Raw genomic sequence first — 17,108 nt, 5'->3', positions numbered from 1 at the left:
AGCATTAGGCTAAGAAGATTGACTTAATTTTTTGGTTGTCCTCTCTACTCAGTCTTTGCATCTGTTTTTTGCTATCCACATTTTAGCTGAGATTCTCCCACATGAATTTGTAAGTGTTGAATTATTCTAAAAAATAAAAGCCCATTTATTCCCATTCACAATTTCTGCAGATGTTGCCACTTACATGCCTATAAGAATTTGTGCAGCCTTAGCTTGACTTTAAAACTACATTTCTATTTTTCTCAGATTAGTTCCCAGTTGAATAGAAGTGAATTTAAATTCATTCGTTTTTAAAAAACGAACATATTTACAGTTTATTCTTTTTTTCATTCAAAACCATGATGAGCCTTTCCATTATTCTAATTTTAATTCTATTGGAAATGATTTCTACGGTTCAGTAATTTTCTTGATATATATGTGTGTGTGTGTATATATATATTCTACTGGTTTTGGATCAGAATTATTCCTACTTATATCTTGTTTTTTTGTTGTTGTTGCCATTGTGAATTGGAACCTTTTTTTTTTTTTCCATTCAAAAATGAACCCGTGAAGCAATAGGATCTCTACCCCCCTTCACGGCTGCGACACTCTATGGTTCCTCGGTTCTATAAGAACATTCGACTCCCTTTGACATCGTCCGAACCTGAAGGAAGATGGCAACCGAGAGTCGCCAAGCAGGGGGCCGCTCTATCTCGCCTTTGTTCTCCTCTCGGTGGCCACTGCGCAGGCGCAGTTCCGCGGGCCGCGTCCCCGCCTTCCCGGTCGCGGGCCCTGGTCGGGAGCGCAGGCGCCCTGGCGCGCTCCGTTTACACGCTCCGGGGCCTGTAGGCGCCGCGAGTTCCGGCTGTCGCCGTCGCCGCCGCAGCTCCCGGAGGTCGGTTGCGACGAGTAACGGCGCGGGGACGAGTCCTGCGCCTTCTTCTCCGCTATGTACCCGAACTGGGGCCGGTATGGCGGGAGCAGCCACTACCCACCGCCGCCGGTCCCGCCGCCGCCGCCGGTGGCGCTTCCTGAGGCCTCGCCGGGGCCGGGGTACTCGAGCTCGACGACTCCCGCGGCCCCCTCCTCCTCGGGCTTCATGAGCTTCCGCGAGCAGCACCTGGCGCAGCTCCAGCAGCTGCAGCAGATGCACCAGAAGCAAATGCAGTGCGTGCTTCAGCCCCATCATCTTCCTCCGCCCCCCCTGCCGCCCCCGCCGGTGATGCCGGGGGGCGGCTACGGGGACTGGCAGCCCCCGCCGCCGCCGATGCCCCCGCCGCCCGGGCCGGCCCTCAGCTACCAGAAGCAGCAGCAGTACAAACACCAGATGCTCCACCACCAGCGGGACGGGCCTCCGGGTTTGGTTCCTATGGAGCTGGATTCCCCCCCCGAATCCCCCGTCCCCCCGGGCTCCTACATGCCCCCATCGCAATCCTACATGCCCCCGCCGCAGCCGCCCCCCTCCTACTACCCGCCGGCCTCGTCTCAACCCTACCTGCCCCCGGCCCAGCCCTCCCCGACGCAGTCGCCGCCTTCCCAGCCCTACCTGGCCCCGACCCCCTCTTACTCTTCCTCCTCTTCCTCCTCGCAGTCCTATCTGAGCCATTCCCAGTCTTACCTGCCCGCATCCCAGGCGTCTCCCTCCCGCCCCTCCCAGAGCCACCCTAAGTCCCAGCACCTCGCCCCACCTCCGCCGTCCACCCCTGCCGGGAGCAAGGCCGCTGCCCAGCAAGAGACTTTGGAGAGTGGCGCCAAGAACAAGAGCACTGACCAGCAGCAGGCGGCCCCGGAGCCAGATCCCTCGACGATGACTCCACAGGTAAGGAAGCCTGTTTGCTTGAATCTGCCTTTCTCCTAGCTGGGGGGGTGGCCCTCGGCCAGCCGAACCCGGGGCCTTCACCTCCAGGAGGCGAAGGATTTGCTGCACACCACCACCACCACCACCACCCCCACCACCCCCAGTGTACACGCCAACGGATTCCGTGGAGACCCGAGAGAGGTCTGGCAGCGCCGCCGTGCAAGGAGCCGAGTGCGGATGACCCAGAGCACAGGGATGTTTCGAGACTCGGCGGGGGAGTGGGATGGTTATTTCTCAGTTGTGTGCCTTGGTCTCCTGTGGCCGAGTGGGGATTTTTGTTGTTCGTTAGGTAGGGGGTCTTGTTTTAAGAATTGTGCTTTGAACGAAGGTCTCCTGTGCTCCGAGGGCCGGGCCGATCATGTATACATACCGTAGGACCTGTTAGCATCTTTAGAAAATCATTAGGCGGCACTGAGAGCTGGTCAGCCGCGTGAGTTGAGAGTTCTCAGCAAGTGAAGGATGGAAATCTTTATCAGGAGCACCCTGCTTATGCTTAGAGATGCACCCGCCGTGCGTGTCTATGCTTAGAGATACACCCGCCGTGAGACTACACATTTGACGCCTTTGGGGGAGGGAGGGGCCTACTGATCATCTAAGAATTGACCCATTGTCATTTAAAGGCCATTTTGAGATCTGGCCAGTTTGTTGCACTGCTTTGGGGTTACTTTTCCAGAGGTACTGTTTTGGATCTTGGCTAAGGTGAAAAAAAAAAAAAGAAAATTTGTGATTTCTTCTTCCTTCCTGAGAAAGTGATATCTGTCTCTCCTAGAATGTTTGTTTGAAGTGATGCTGCAGAGATTGATTGGGTGCCAGAAGTAAATGAATCCCCCCTTACAAAGGTAGCACAGCGGGTAAGCTGCTTGCCTTGCGAGTAGTCAACCCTGGTGTGACCCCTGGGAATACATATGGCCCTCCTCCCCCAGCATCTCCAGGAGTTAGTCCTGAGCACAGCCAGTTGTTTGCCCCCCCCCCCCACCATGCTCCCAAAAAAGGATTTTAAGGAAAAGACGGTAAGTCTAAAATAGAATAAATAATTTATTTTGGTGTTTGGACCACAACTGGCGATGCTTAGGGGTTACTGTTGGCTCTGCACTCCGGGACCACTCCTGGTGGTGCTCCAAGGACCATATGGATGCCAGAGATTGAACCCAGGGATTGAACTGAATGCAAGGCAAAGGCCCTACCCACTGTACTACCTCTCCAGCCCTTCATTTGTTATTTCTTAAAATAGACACTTTCCATGCTTACTGATTATTTAAGGGGGAAGAGATCTTTTAACCTCTAAGTTCGGATTTGCATAAACAAAATTCCAAAGAAAAGGAATGAAGTGTTCTCATTTCACAGTGGTTTGACATTAGAAATGAAAAACAAGTGAGCAAGGTGTCTTTGCATAGCATCAGGAGGAGAGACTTGAGATCCCGGAGTGATACAATAGAATAAGTTCCTGAGAATCAGTTGGCTGTCATCAGGTTATTTACCCATATTTCCTGTTGCAGAATTTCTGCCTCCTTTCCACTCCACTGTGAAATTTCCAAGTCGTTTTGTTGTCAAATAGTACAAGTTATTGCAAATCAAAATGTGACCTTCATAGCCTCATCTCTCCTAGAGTATTTTTTCTGGCCTTTTAGAGATAAATGTGAATCTATTTGACTTTTGGGTGGCAAGGAGTGGAGGAGGGAAAAATCAGTCCTTAATAGAAATACCGTAAACACTACTTTCTTTTGCTTTTCTGCTTCCCTACTCTTCTATATCATGACCAATTTCATGAGTATCCTGTGGCTCCAATTCTTTGGTGAAAACTGGAAAGAGTGGTGGAAGTTGAGGTTTGAGAGATGGGCCAGCTCTAGTAGAATCCTGTAAACCTCTTCGGGTTTTCTTATCTCTGACTAGAATGTATCTCAACTTTCTCAACCTTCTCCTCCCCACTTACATCTTAGTTATGTTGTACATCTCAGATAATCAAGGATATTCTTTTTATTGTTTTGGGCTATACCCAGCAGTACTCAGGTGGTGAATTTTTTTTTGGTGGGGAGGGCAGTAATGGGGTGCTCGGGCCACACCTGGTGGTGTTTAGGGGCTACTCCCAGGGGTTGAACCCAGGGCTCTTGAATGCAAACATGTGGTCAGCCTGTTGAGGTCTGTCCGACTCCATCAAGGATGTTGTATACATTTCTGCCTGAGTTCACCTATTTGGTTCTGTTCTTCAGGTAAGCCCCTTGCAGACAGGGGCCATGTTGCTCATCTTTCCCATCCCACCTCACCACTGTGGTGCTCAGGGGTTGTTCCTTTAGGTCTCTGGAGGACCATGTAGTGCCAGGGGTGGAGCCCAGGCCTCCTGCATGCAAAGCATGCACTGAAGTATCTCTCCAGCATCCCCGGTAGCACCTAGGACAGTACCTTGCAAAAGTGTAGACTTTCCAAAGAATTGTTGAATATGATGCAAAAGTTGTCATGATTTAGATTTGTCATACTTTTGCTTATTAGGTGATAGATATTTTCTTCATGTCAGTGCCATTCCTTGTCAATTAATCCTCTGGCATATTTATTATTCTTTGATTCATTATTTTTGGCTTATGATTCCCCTAGTGATAGGGTTCCTCAGTAATTTAGATTTAATGAGATTTTCTTTTGCTTTTTTTTTTTTCTGCTTTTTTGGGTCACACCCGGCGATACACAGGAGTTACTCCTGGCTCTGCACTCAGGAATTACTCCTGGCGGTGCTCGGGGGACCATATGGGATGCCGGGAATCGAACCTTGGTCGGCCACGTGCGTGCAAGGCAAACGCCCTACCCTCTGTGCTATTGCTCTGGCCCCAAGATTTAATGAGATTTTGCCATTCTTACTTCACCTAGACTGTTTTCAGGGGCGGGGGGAGCCTGGGAAGGTGGGGAGGCACACCTGGTGGTGCTTACTCCTGGGGTTCTGTGCTCAGGGATCGATCACTTCTGGCAGTGCTCTGTGAACCATATTCAGTGCCAGGGATTGGATGACCACATGCAAGGCAAGAGCCATAATTCCTGTTCTGTCTTTCTGGCCCCCACCAGACCTTTTTGACTTTGCTGCTGCACTCACTATTTTTAGGGTGCTGGCATTGAATCCAAGATCTCATGAATGAGAGGCATGTGCTTCTATCACTGAGCCACATCCTCACTGTCACTATTACTGTCATCCCGCTGCTCACCAGTTTTCTCGAGCGGGCACCAGTAACGTCTCCATTGTGAGACTTGTTACTGTTTTTGGCATATTGAATACGCCACGGGTAGCTTGCCAGGCTCTGTCGTGCGGGCACATCCTCAGCCCCAGAAATATTTTTTTCCTTTGATTGGAAGCGAGATGAATTGTGAGGGAGCAGGGGGAATTTAGGAGGTAGGGGGCAAGCTTCAAGGTTTTTAGGACCTTCCATTTGTTTACGGAGTTCACAGTTAGGGTATATTTGAACCCATGGCTGTCAGGAATGAGTTGCTTTTCATCTTATCTCCCTTATCCTCTTGCTCCTGTACATTAAACTTGGAGATGTGGAGCTGGCTCCTGGGAACTTGAACTTGACCGGTGTGGAGTCCAGTCATATGCTTGTCCTGCAGCTTGGTACGAATCGACATGACTAGGCCAACTGTGGGCCTTGACCACCATACCCTGGGGCTTTCTAAAGGCACCCACATATCTGCAGACTAAGATTGGAGGTAGCAAATGGCTAGACATGAATGCCCACTGCAAAGGACTGCAGACTTCTTAGATTTTTTTCTGCTCACCACTGCTTTTTGTTTTGGTTTATCTTGTTTGTGGGCCACATCCTCCTGTGCTGGGTGCTTATGTCTGGCTCTGTGCTCAGGGCTCCTTGTGGGACTTTGGGGACCAGAGGGGTTGCTGGGGATTGAACCTAGGTCATCACTTACCTGTGTACTATCTCTCTGGTCCCTCAGCACTATTTTATTTTATTTTTTAACTTTTTTATTGAACTACTGTGAGATAGCCCCTTACAAAACTGTTCATGATTGCACTTCAGTCTTGCAGTGTTCCAGTACCCATCCCTCCACCAGTGTACATTTCCCAGCACCAGTGTCCCCAAGTTCCCTCCCATCACCCCCATCCCCACCCCCTGCCTGCCTCTATGGGAGGTGTTTTTCTTCCCCCTCTCTCTCTGTGTCTCTCTCTCTGTCTCTCTTTCTCTCTCCCTCTCTCTCTGTGTCTTTGTCTTTCTCTCTCTCTGTCTCTTTCTCTCTGTGTCTCTCTCTCTGTCTTTCCTCTCTCTCTCATTGTGGTTTGCAATATTGATCCTGAAAGGTTATCAAGAAAATCCCTTGTCCAGCGTGATCATTCCCATCAGCACCACTTTTTTTTTTCTTTTTGAGTCACACCAGTGATGCTCAGGGGTTACTCCTGGCCTTGCACTCAGGAATTACTCCTGGCGGTGCTTGGGGGATCATATAGCATACTAGGGATCAAACCTGGGTCGGTCACATGCAAGGCAAACGCCCTACCCGATGTGCTATCGCTCCGGCCCCTCAGCACCATTTTTAATAAGAAATTTTATGCCACCTGGATGTATAGCTATATAAAATAGGTATACAAATGAAGCATTTATTTATAATGTTGTTGTTGGGTAGCTTTCCACAGTTTACCGTAGTTTTGGGCCATTTTTTTGCATGCGGAGGGTTGAAGGACACAGCCACTGCTCAGGGGACCATATATGTTGGCAGGGATCGAATGGAGGTAAAGCCATACACATGGCAAGCCCTTAGCCCTGCCTGTCTCCAGCTTCTGCTTCCCACGGTGTGAGATGCTAGGCCTCAGGGCAGCCTGTACAAGCAACAGGCTGCGATACTCCCAAGAGGCCGTTGTTTGCAGCCATCACATCAGGTCCCATGGGAAAAAGAGCACGGTTGGCTTAATTGGCTACAGAATGAAATGAATGTATTTACTTCTTGGTGGTGGTGGCGGTGGTATTTTGGGGTCAAACCCAGCTATGCTCAGGGATCACTCCTGGAAATACTCAGGGGAACTGTATATGGTGCCAGGAATGAACCTAGGTTGGCTGCGTGCAAGGCAGTCCCACCTGCTGTTCTTTCTCTATTGCCACTGAATATTTTATTTTTTAATGTTTTGTTTGTTTTTGTGCCACACTCAGTGGTGCTCAGGAGCTACTCCCCGTGTGCTGCTGAGACTTGTTCCCAGCTGGCTGGGTTAACCATGTCGAAGCTGGGCTTGAACCCCAGCCTCCTACATGCAAAGCCTGCACACTAGCCCTTTGGACCTATTTCCCTGGCCCCTAAAGGGAACATTTTATTATATTTATATTTCTATATTTTTGCACTAAATATAGCAGACATTTATGTGTCTTTCCCAAGAGATACTCTTGGCTGTAGAGTAGAGTTGCTCCTTGAAGTGCCTGGGGCCAGTGCCAGGAGCAGAACCTAGAACCTCTCACGTGCAAGGTAAGTACTTTACCACTGAGCCACATCCTTGACCTATCCCAATATTTTTATTTTACTTATTTTGATTTTGGGGCCACACCTGATAATACTTAGGGCTTACTTCTGGCTCTGCATTCAGGGATCACTCGTGGTGGTGCTCTGAGCACCATGTGGGGTGACGGAGATCCAACTTGCATTGGCCTCATGCAAGATAGTTGGCCTACCCGCTGCATTATTGCTCTGGCTCTGGCCCCGGCCCCTATATTTATAATTAGACATGTTTTGAAAAAGGATTTTTTTCCTTCTGGTTTTGGGGTCACACCTGGCAGTGCTTGGGAAAACATGCAGTACCGAGCATCAGCTGCGGCTCTCACATGCAAGACACGTGCTCTAGTCCTTTCAGCCATCTCCTGGGCCCCGAAAAAGATCGTTTCCTAGGTAAACATATTATAACACTTAACAAAATAAACAAATTTTTTTTTGTTTGTTTTGTTTTGTTTTTGGGTCACACCCGGCGATGCACAGGGGTTACTCCTGGCTCTTCACTCAGGAATTACTCCTGGCGGTGCTCAGGGGACCATATGGGATGCTGGGATTAGAACCCGGGTCGGCCGCGTGCAAGGCAAACGCCCTACGCGCTGTGCTATCGCTCCAGCCCCAACAAATTTTTTTTTATTATCAAATAACTGATTTATTCAGAGATCCTTCCTTGTGTCACTCTACTAGGGGAATTTAAAACAGTTCTTTGATATGTTAAAATTCGCATTGGACTCAGGAATGTTTCGTTGGTTTGATCCCAGATCCCATATAGACAGTATTGGACAGGAGAATTATTTCTTGTGGGTGATGCCCTTTGCATATAGATTACTAGCCCCATCTTAGGCTTTTACCTAACTAGTACCAGATGCAGCCCCAGTATGATTTAACTCTCCTATTTTTCTGCTTCATGCCATTGGGACCTATGAAAAATCTGCCAGGTGTCCTTTATGTATTGTCTCATGGTGTCAAAAAACATTCCTCACTAGTCTGTGTTTTTGGTAAATTAGAAGTTAACTCTGAAACAGGTTTAAGATCATCTTGCTTTTGCCAAGTGCATTTCATAACATTGGTGGTTCTATGTTCTTATTTGCATCCCATATGCCACCCAGTGCTGGGATGTCCCACTGTTCCTGCTGCTAGCACTTAGAAGGGAGTAATAGTCCGGTCCCGCCACTGTAAAACTCCCTCAAGCTTGTGTCTAAGGCCTTTTCTTGTGGTTTGTCCATTCATAATCAATGCCTTGGCAAATGAATTCTTTCGAGGTTGGAATATGGTGATTCCCCCCTCCGAGCTCCCCCCCTACTACCCCCCTTGCCATTTCTTAGACATTTACTCTGGAATTCTATAAAGAAAAACATTCTCTTGTGAACTCAGGTATTTAATTTTTTTTTTTTTTGGTGGGGGGGAGCATACCTGGAAGTGCTCACGATGAACTCCTGGCTCTCTGCCCAGGGGTCACTCCTGATGGACTTGGGGGGATCATATGCAGGTGTGCAAATCGAGTACCTTGCTCTGCACTTGATTTGCACACCTATCTGTGCAGCCCATTGGCTATTAAATGTCATTGTCACTGTCATCCCGTTGCTCATTGATTTGTTCGAGCGGGTACCAGTAACATACATCTCATTGTAGACTTATTGTTACTGTTTTTGGCATATCCAGTACACCATGGGTAGCTTGCCAGGCTCTGCCATGCGGGCGTGATACTCTTGGTAGGTAGCTTGCTATCACTCCAGCTATTAAATAGAAAATACAAATAGTATAGGAAAGACAGGATAAATGCTTGATTCTTTTTTTTTTTTCTTTGCATTTTGTTTTTGGAACACGCTCTGTAATTCAAAGGGGTCATTCCTGGCTCTACAATCAGGAATGACTCCTGGTAGGTTTGGAATACCACATGGGTTGCCAGAGGTTGAACTCTGCTCAACTGCATGCAAGGCAAACACCCAGCTCGCCGTACTATTGCTCTGGCCCCTGGCCCCTTATCATTTACAAGTTTCAAGTATTTACCGAGTTAGCAACTATGTGCCAAATAAATGTGCTTAGTACTGGTGACAAAATAGTGGACTAGATAGGATATCTGCCCTTATTTTCTTGATCTGACACTTAAGTAATTAAGAAAAGTAGAAGATGCTCCTAGATTATACCCTAATTGTACCGTAAGGAACTGGAAAAGATGAACTTTTTTTTTCATCTCACTGTTATATTCATAATGCCTTAATCTGGATAGTGAACACAGATAAGAACAAATATTTATTACTATTGTTATTATCATTGGGGGGCACACCCAGCGATGCTTAGGGGCTGTTTGGGCCGTTCCCAACTCTCGTGTTTGGGGGACCTATGTGGTGGCGGAAGGTGAACCGGGGCTTGTGGGCAAGCGCTTTAATGCCTGGAGTATCTCCTGACCCTGTTTATTCACTTTTTGTGGGTTTTTTTGTGTACGTCTGGTGGTAGTAAGGGCTTACTCCTACCTCTGGACTCAGGGTTCATTCCTGATGGGGTTTGAGGAACCATATGGAATGCTGGAGATTGAACCTGGGTCAGGTTCCTGCAAGGCCAGTGCCCTACCTGCTCTACTGTCTCTGGTTCTTCCCTACTCCACCCTTTAAAATGAAAAAAAAAAAAAGTTTTATTAAAGCATTGTGATTTACAGTTACTAATTGTTGTTTTAGGCATACAATGTTCCAACACCAGTCCCCGTTTTTCTTTTTCATGGAAGTACATTGCATTATAATATCGATAAGTTTCAGGTGTGCCTGCTTGAAAATCGGCACCTGTGTCCCCTTTGTCTTGATTTATGCCCCTTGCCCCAGGAATGACTCTTTAAATGACTGAACACAGCTGGAATCGCTAACCTAATTGAATCGGTCTCCCTAAGTGGCATAAGTGAAACCTGAGGAATGGGCAGGAATTCACCAGGTAGAGTTCAAGGAATTAAGTTCTGTAAGGCTTACTGGAAGCTCAGGGTAAAAATGGCAACAAACCAGATCTGGGACGGCTGTGGGGACTTTATCCCACGGTAGTGCATGTGACAGTGGCAGTTTTGAAAGCTCACTCCACTTGCAGTGTGGAGAGTGGACCAAAAAGAGCAAGGGTGATGTGTAGAGGGGGCTGGAGTGATAGCACAGCAGGTAGGGCGTTTGCCTTGCACTCGGTTGACCCTGGGTTTGATTCCTGGCATCCCATATGGTTCCCTGAGCACCGCCAGGAGTCATTCCAGAGTGCATGAGCCAGGAGTAACCCCTGTGCATCGCCGGGTGTGACCCAAAAACCAAAAAAAAAAAAAAAAAAAGAGTGATATATAGTTAACAGAATCCTGTCAGCAGGAGATAAAGATTGTGCCTTGGACTCGGCTGGTGATAGTGGAGGTGCAGAGAAGTTGAAAGACTGGAAAAATACTTAATGCTAGAATCCATAAGGAGATTGAGAGTAGTAGTTGAAAGAGAGGAATCAAGGAAGATTCCTGGGTCCCTGGGATAGGGTGCTGGGTGGGATAGGGTGCTGGGTGGTCCCATTTACTAAAATAAGTGAGCCCAGAGGACTAGGAGAGCAGACTCAAAGATGAGGGGAAGTGATGAGTTGAATCTTAGGCTTGCTGAGTTTGAGGTCCTTGAGACGATTCCAGATAGAGATGTTCAGTCAGAAGTTAGGTATATATTTGTTTGACTGTTTGTTTGTTTGCTTGGGGGCCACACCCAGAGGCGCTCAGGGGTTTCTCCTGGCTCTGCACTCAGGAATCACTCCTGGTGCTCAAGGGATCATATGAGATGCTGGGAGGAAAGCGTTTTACCCTCTGTAGTATCTCTCAGGAATTTAGGTATAGGTCTGGAATCTGGAAGTGAGATTTTGGAGAAGGGATAAATTCAGAGACCAGGAGAACAGGAGTAAAGTCTTACGTACAGCTGGGTGTGGCTCCAGATCCTCTACCCACACATTTATTTTTTGGTGATGCTTGTGACTCAATTCAGGGCTTTTTTTCCCCCCCTTTTTCTTTTTGGGTCACACCTCATGATGCTCAGGAGTTACTCCTGGTTTATGCACTCAGAAATTACTCCTGGCGGCGCTAAGGGGACAATATGGGATGCTGGGAATTGAACCTGGGTAGGCCACGTGCAAGAAAAACGCCCTACCCGCTATGCTATCACTCCAGCCCCTCTATCCAGGGCTCTTAGATGTAAAGCAAACCCCTCTGCTACTGAGTTACAGACCCAGCCAAGCTTATCTCAGCAGAAAGATAAACGTTGAGCTGGAGAGATAGTATAGTGCATAGGGTGGTTGCCTTGCATGCAGCCAATCCTGGTTCAATACTCCATTACATTTGGGCCATTGAACCCTGCCAAGAGTGATCCCTAGCACAGAACCAAGAGTAAGCCCTGAGCACTGGGTATTCCCTAGTGCTGTGTGGCCCAAAAACCAAAGAAAAGAAAAAAAGATATTTAAAAAAACTAAATCTGTTGCTCTTTTCACTACATGATAATGGGAGAAAGTTGAAAATGTTTTTATACCATGTTACTGTTGACTGTTATGGTCAGTATGCTTTCTTATTGTGCAGAATAGTAAAAGTAGTCCTATTCTGGGAGCTGATGCGTTCGACAGTGAAGAACAAAACTTAGGTGCCAGGAATGTAGTTTAGCAACAGAGCCTTTGCCTTGCATGTGTGGGGCCCTGGATTTAATCCCTGGCATCACCAAAACCAAAACAAACCCAAATAAAAACCAGCCCAAACGAAAAAATCATGTCCCAAACATCAAGGTGGAGTTAGATAGAATTCTTCCCAATGGATTGAAGCTTATTTCAGATCACAGAATTGGGTGGCCTAAAAGGGAATCTGTTGGTTGACCAACACCCCTTTGGGTATTCTGCTGTTGTGTTCCAGCATTGTGCTTCCTGGCAGCTGACCTGGGTTCAGTCCAGTTCCTCTAGTCCCCACCAGAAGTAGGCCTAGAACACCACTGGGTGTGGCCCAGAAACAAAACAAAAAATACCCAGATAGGCTATAAAGGAAAGCAGGGAGGGCCCTAAGAGATGGCAGCAGGGATGGAACACATACTTTCCGTGTGGAGGCTCTGAGTTCAGCCTCTGGCTCCTGAGTACGGCTAGGTGTGCCCTGGGACCCTAGTAACGCTGCCAGGATAGCTCTGGTGGCCCAAGCACTGAAGGATCCGGACCGCACCTCCAGAACCGGTATCATTGGAACTGGCTCAGGCCTCCCTGAGCACGCCCCTTCCTTTAAAAAAAAAAAAAGACATCTTCCTCCTAAGAAAATTATAATTTGAATGAAAATACAAATAGCAGACAGTATATTTAGTGAAGAGAGTATATTTTATTGTTTTGGGGTTTTGTTTGGGGGTCACACCTGGCGATGCTCAGAGGTCCTGAGCTCTATACTCCTGGCTCTATACTAAGGAATTACTCTTGGTGAACTCGAGGGACCATATGTGCTGCTGGGAATTGCTCCAGCCCAGCAGAGTATTTTTGTTGACTTGTTTTTAGGCCATACCTGGTGGTATGCAGGGCTTACTCCTGGCTCTGTGCTCAAGGATCACTCCTGGCAGTGCTCAAGGGACTATGGAAAGCTGGGGATTGAACCTGGCTCAGCCACGGACAAGGCAAACAGCTTTCCTGCTGTACTATCCCTCCAGCCCAGCCCAATTGTGTATTTTGTTTAGTTTGGGTTTTTGTTTTGTATTTTTGTTTTTTGATCACACCCAGTGTTGCTCAGGGATCACTCCTGGTGGGCTCAGGGGATTAAACTTGGGTCAGCTGTGTGCAAGGTAAGCAGTTTTCCCACTGTACTATTGCTCTGGTCTAAGAAGAATATTTATTTATTTATTTATTTATTTATTTATTTATTTACTTATTTATGCTTTTGGGCTGGAGCAATAGCACAGTGGTTGGGCTTTCACCTTTCACGCAGCCAACCCGTGTTTGATTCCTCCTCCCCTCTCGGAGAGCCCGGCAAGCTACTGAGAGTATGGAGCCTGCACGGCAGAGCCTGGCAAGCTACCTGTGCGTATTGGATATGCCAAAAACAGTAACAATAAGTCTCTCAATGAGAGACGTTACTGGTGCCCGATCGAACAAATTGATGAGCAACGGGATGACAGTGACAATGATGCTTTTGGGTCACTAATGCACAGGAGTTACTCCTGGCTCATGCAGTCAGGAATTACTCCCGGCGGTGCTTAAGGGACCATATGGGGTGCTGGGAATCTAACCCAGGGGGACCATATGGGATGCTGGGAATCAAACCCAGGTCAGCCGCGTACAAAGCAAATGCCCTATCCGCTGTCCTATTGCTCCAGCCCCCGAAAAGAGTATTTTAAACATCTGTTTGCATATAGAAAAATTGGAGGGGCTGGAGTGATAGCACAGCGGGTAGGGCATTTGCCTTGCACGTGGCCAACCCAGGTTCGATTCCCAGCATCCCATATGGTCTCCTGAGCACCGCCAGGAGTAATTCCTGGGTATCACCAGGTGTGACCCAAAAAAGCAAGCGAAAAATTGGAGAGGAGGGCCAGAGTGATGGTACAGAAGATAAGGCACTTGTTGTGATCCTGGTTGAAATTCCCTGCACCACTTATGGTCCCTTGAGGCACCTCCAGGGGTCACTGAACAAAGAACCAGATGTGGCCCAACCTTAGTAACTTTTTTTTTTTTTTTTGCTTTTTGGGTCACACCCAGCGATGCTCAGGGTTACTCCTGGCTTTGCACTCAGGAATTACTCCTGGCGGTGCTTGGGGGACCATATGGGATGCCGGGGATCGAACCCGGGTCGGCCGCGTGCAAGGCAAACGCCCTACCTGCTGTGCTATCGCTCCGGCCCCCCTTAGTAACGTTTTTTTAAGAGAAATAGAATGGAGAGGAAATTCTGGTTGTCCAAAGATAATGAACCCAACTGATGCAACTAAAATGAACCTGTTTAACACAAGGACCATACGGTTATTTAAAAAGTAAACATTTTTGTTAAAGAAATTCTGGTTATCCAAAGATAATGAACCCAATTAATGCAACTGAAATGAATCTATTTAACACAAGGACCACAGGTTATTTAAAATGTAAAAACTTTTTAGACACTCTTAAAAAAACAGGGCTAAAACTTATAAGGAATCTGAGAACGAACAGTGTTGGCTGTGTTTCTGTACTTACTGTTTGTTTTGGGCCCACAGCCAGTGATGCTCAAGACTTACTCCTGCTCTGTGTTTAGGGGTCACTCCTGGTGTTGCTTGGGGGACCATACCCCCAGTCGGTACCAGGGGGTAGGCAGTATGCAAAGCAAGTGCCTTAACTTCTGTAATGTCTTCTTCTTTTTTTTTTTCTTGGTTTTTGATTTTTGGGTCACACCCGGCGATGCTCAGGGGTTACTTCTGGCCCTGCACTCAGGAATTACTCCTGGCCATGCTCAGGAGACCATATGGGATGCTGGGAATTGAACCTGGGACAGCTGTGTGCAAGGCAAACACCCTACCCACTGTGCTATCGCTCCAGTCCCTGTAATGTCTTTCTTAAGTTTTTTTTTTTTTTTTTTGGGGGGTGAGGGGTGCAGGGGACAAGGTGGGTGGACCACTCCTAGCAGCACTCAGGGCTTATTCCTGGCTCTGCTCAGGAGTGACCCCAGGCAAAGCTCAGGGGATCGTATGTGGTGCCAAGGATTCAAACCGGTACAACTGCTTGCAAAGCATGCACCTCATCTCTTGTACTATCTCTCTGGCTCTGTACTATAATTTCAATGACAGATTTGTTTAACAAAGTTTCGTTTTTTTGCATCTATTGTATATTGTATATTTTAGGGGTTTGTTCATTTTTCCAGGGGTTATTTTGCAATCTTTGATATTCATATTTCCATTCGCTTTTCTTATAAAAATTCTTTTGATCCTTAAATGATCTGTGCTAGAGCCTTAGTCATCAATAATGAGATTGGGAGTTCTCTATATGTTCCTGCATCCTTGTAATTGTAGTAGGAGTATTTGCTATTATTAATAATTGAAGTGTATTGGCAGTTCATTAATATTTTGGAGTTGTGGTAACTATTTTTCTTATGGAACTTTGAACTGATGGACTTATATATGAATACTGGAAGACCCTGTTATTTCTGAGTGGTGAGATATTTAATTTTTTGTTTTGTTTTGTTTTGTTTGGGTACACCCGGCGATGCTCGTTACTCCTGGCTTTGCACTCAGGAATCACTCTGGGGGGTGCTCAGGGCACCGTGTGGGATGCTGGGAATTGAACCCGGGTTAGTCTCGCGCAGAGCAAATGCCCCACCCGCTGTACTATTGCTTCAGCCCCTAAATTAAATTTTTTAGTTATGCATTATGCCTAGAGGAAATAATGGTTAGATGCTGGTGAACTTTTGCTCGTATTTTCTTTTTTCTTTAATGAGGGTGGCCTATTTATATTATTTATTTTATAGAGTGCTACTCCCAGCTCTTGCCACTCCCGGTTTGGCAGACCATGCCGTGCCAGAGATTGAACCCTGGCCACCCACCTGCAAAGCACGCAGTCAGCCTGTCGAGCTCTTTGCCCATGTCCTATTTCCCATCAATTCAGTACATAGTCTGGTTTTACGTGTATTTGTTAACGACATTGTTATGTTTTTGATTCTTTAACACTGAACATGTGGCTGACAGTAGCATAACAGACCTGAATGAAGCTCAACTACCTGTTCCTCTAGAATCTTCTAGCCTCTTCATACACAAAAGCACACGACAGCACTTCCTCACTGCGCTTGGGGGCAATTCCAGAGAACAAAATCAGAAGACACAGAGATACAAAAAATGTGATCCTATATTTCATGAAGATATTTGTGGGATGAGTGTTGAAACAGGGAGAAACTGATTTGTCAAACGGGACTAGGTGAGCCAGTGACTGAGCTTCCACTGCTTTGCGCATGCCCACAAATGACCACCAGAGCTCTCTGAGCATTTGGACTTAGAAATTGCAAGCATAGCGTAAATAAATTTGTTTTCCATGTTGAGTTTTGTTGTTGTTGTTACAATTACAATTTTGGTGGGGGATGGAACCACACCTAAAAGTGCTCAGGGCTTGCTCTGTGTTGAGGGATCAGGCCTAGCTGTGCTTGGTGTTGTAACTTTTTTTGAAATGGTAGCACAGGGATCGATTGCAGAGATAGTATAGAGGTTAGGGCACAGGCCTTGCACAGGCCTGACCCTGGGCCACTCCCCCGCACCACAGGATCCTCCAAGCATTAAACATTGCGAGCCTGAAAGCGTTGGCGTAGCCTGGTGATCCCCAGCACCACAGGGCCGTCTCATTGAACCATGGGCCAGGTTGGCCAAGAATTGCCATGCAGGGCCCCTGGGTCTTCTGAGCACCACTTGGGAGATGCCCTCCAAAAAAATAAAAAGGAAGCACAAGACGTGCTTCCAGAAAGTCATTACATTATAATGGAAAGACAAAGCAGAGGCTTTTAAAATACAAAGCATTTTAAAAGTTGTTTTCTCATATATATATATATATGTATCTGGTCATGGCTAATGATACAACAGGGTTTTTGAGGAGCTTGGCACTGGAGGAGAGAGAAGGGAGAGAATAGAAGTGGGGCTATTTTATTACATTCATTTATTAACAAGACCCCTGTGGATAAATCTGAACAAGTTAAAAACAGGTTGAAAAAATAAGTTGCAGTGGATACTGAAAGGATTTACTCTGATTACTTTCCAAAAAGCATGTGTTTTGGGACCGGAGAGGCACTATAGTGGGCAGGACATTTGGCTTGCATGCAGCTGACTTGGGTTTGATCCCACGGGCCCCATTGTCCACTGAGCCTGCCAGGAATGATTCCTGAGCAGAGCCA

At 47.0% G+C, this 17,108-nt stretch overlaps 1 protein-coding gene and 1 pseudogene across 1 annotated transcript in view; one reads left to right on the top strand and one right to left on the bottom strand.

The window, feature by feature from the left end:
- Positions 1–572: 572 nt before the first annotated feature.
- Positions 573–17,108, top strand: part of YLPM1 (YLP motif containing 1) — a 75,667-nt gene continuing 59,131 nt past the window's right edge. Inside the window, exon 1 of the mRNA XM_055130513.1 lies at positions 573–1,798. Coding sequence (XP_054986488.1) covers positions 929–1,798 — 870 coding nt within the window. The 5' untranslated portion in view covers positions 573–928. The remainder of the gene's footprint in view (positions 1,799–17,108) is intronic.
- LOC129403948 (small nucleolar RNA SNORA70) lies at positions 6,614–6,737 on the bottom strand (annotated as a pseudogene).

Source organism: Sorex araneus, chromosome 3, assembly GCF_027595985.1.
Source record: "Sorex araneus isolate mSorAra2 chromosome 3, mSorAra2.pri, whole genome shotgun sequence".
NCBI classification, from domain to species: domain Eukaryota; kingdom Metazoa; phylum Chordata; class Mammalia; order Eulipotyphla; family Soricidae; genus Sorex; species Sorex araneus.
The sequence above is the reverse complement of the archived record's forward strand: the minus strand, read 5'-3'. Positions and strand labels throughout refer to the sequence as shown.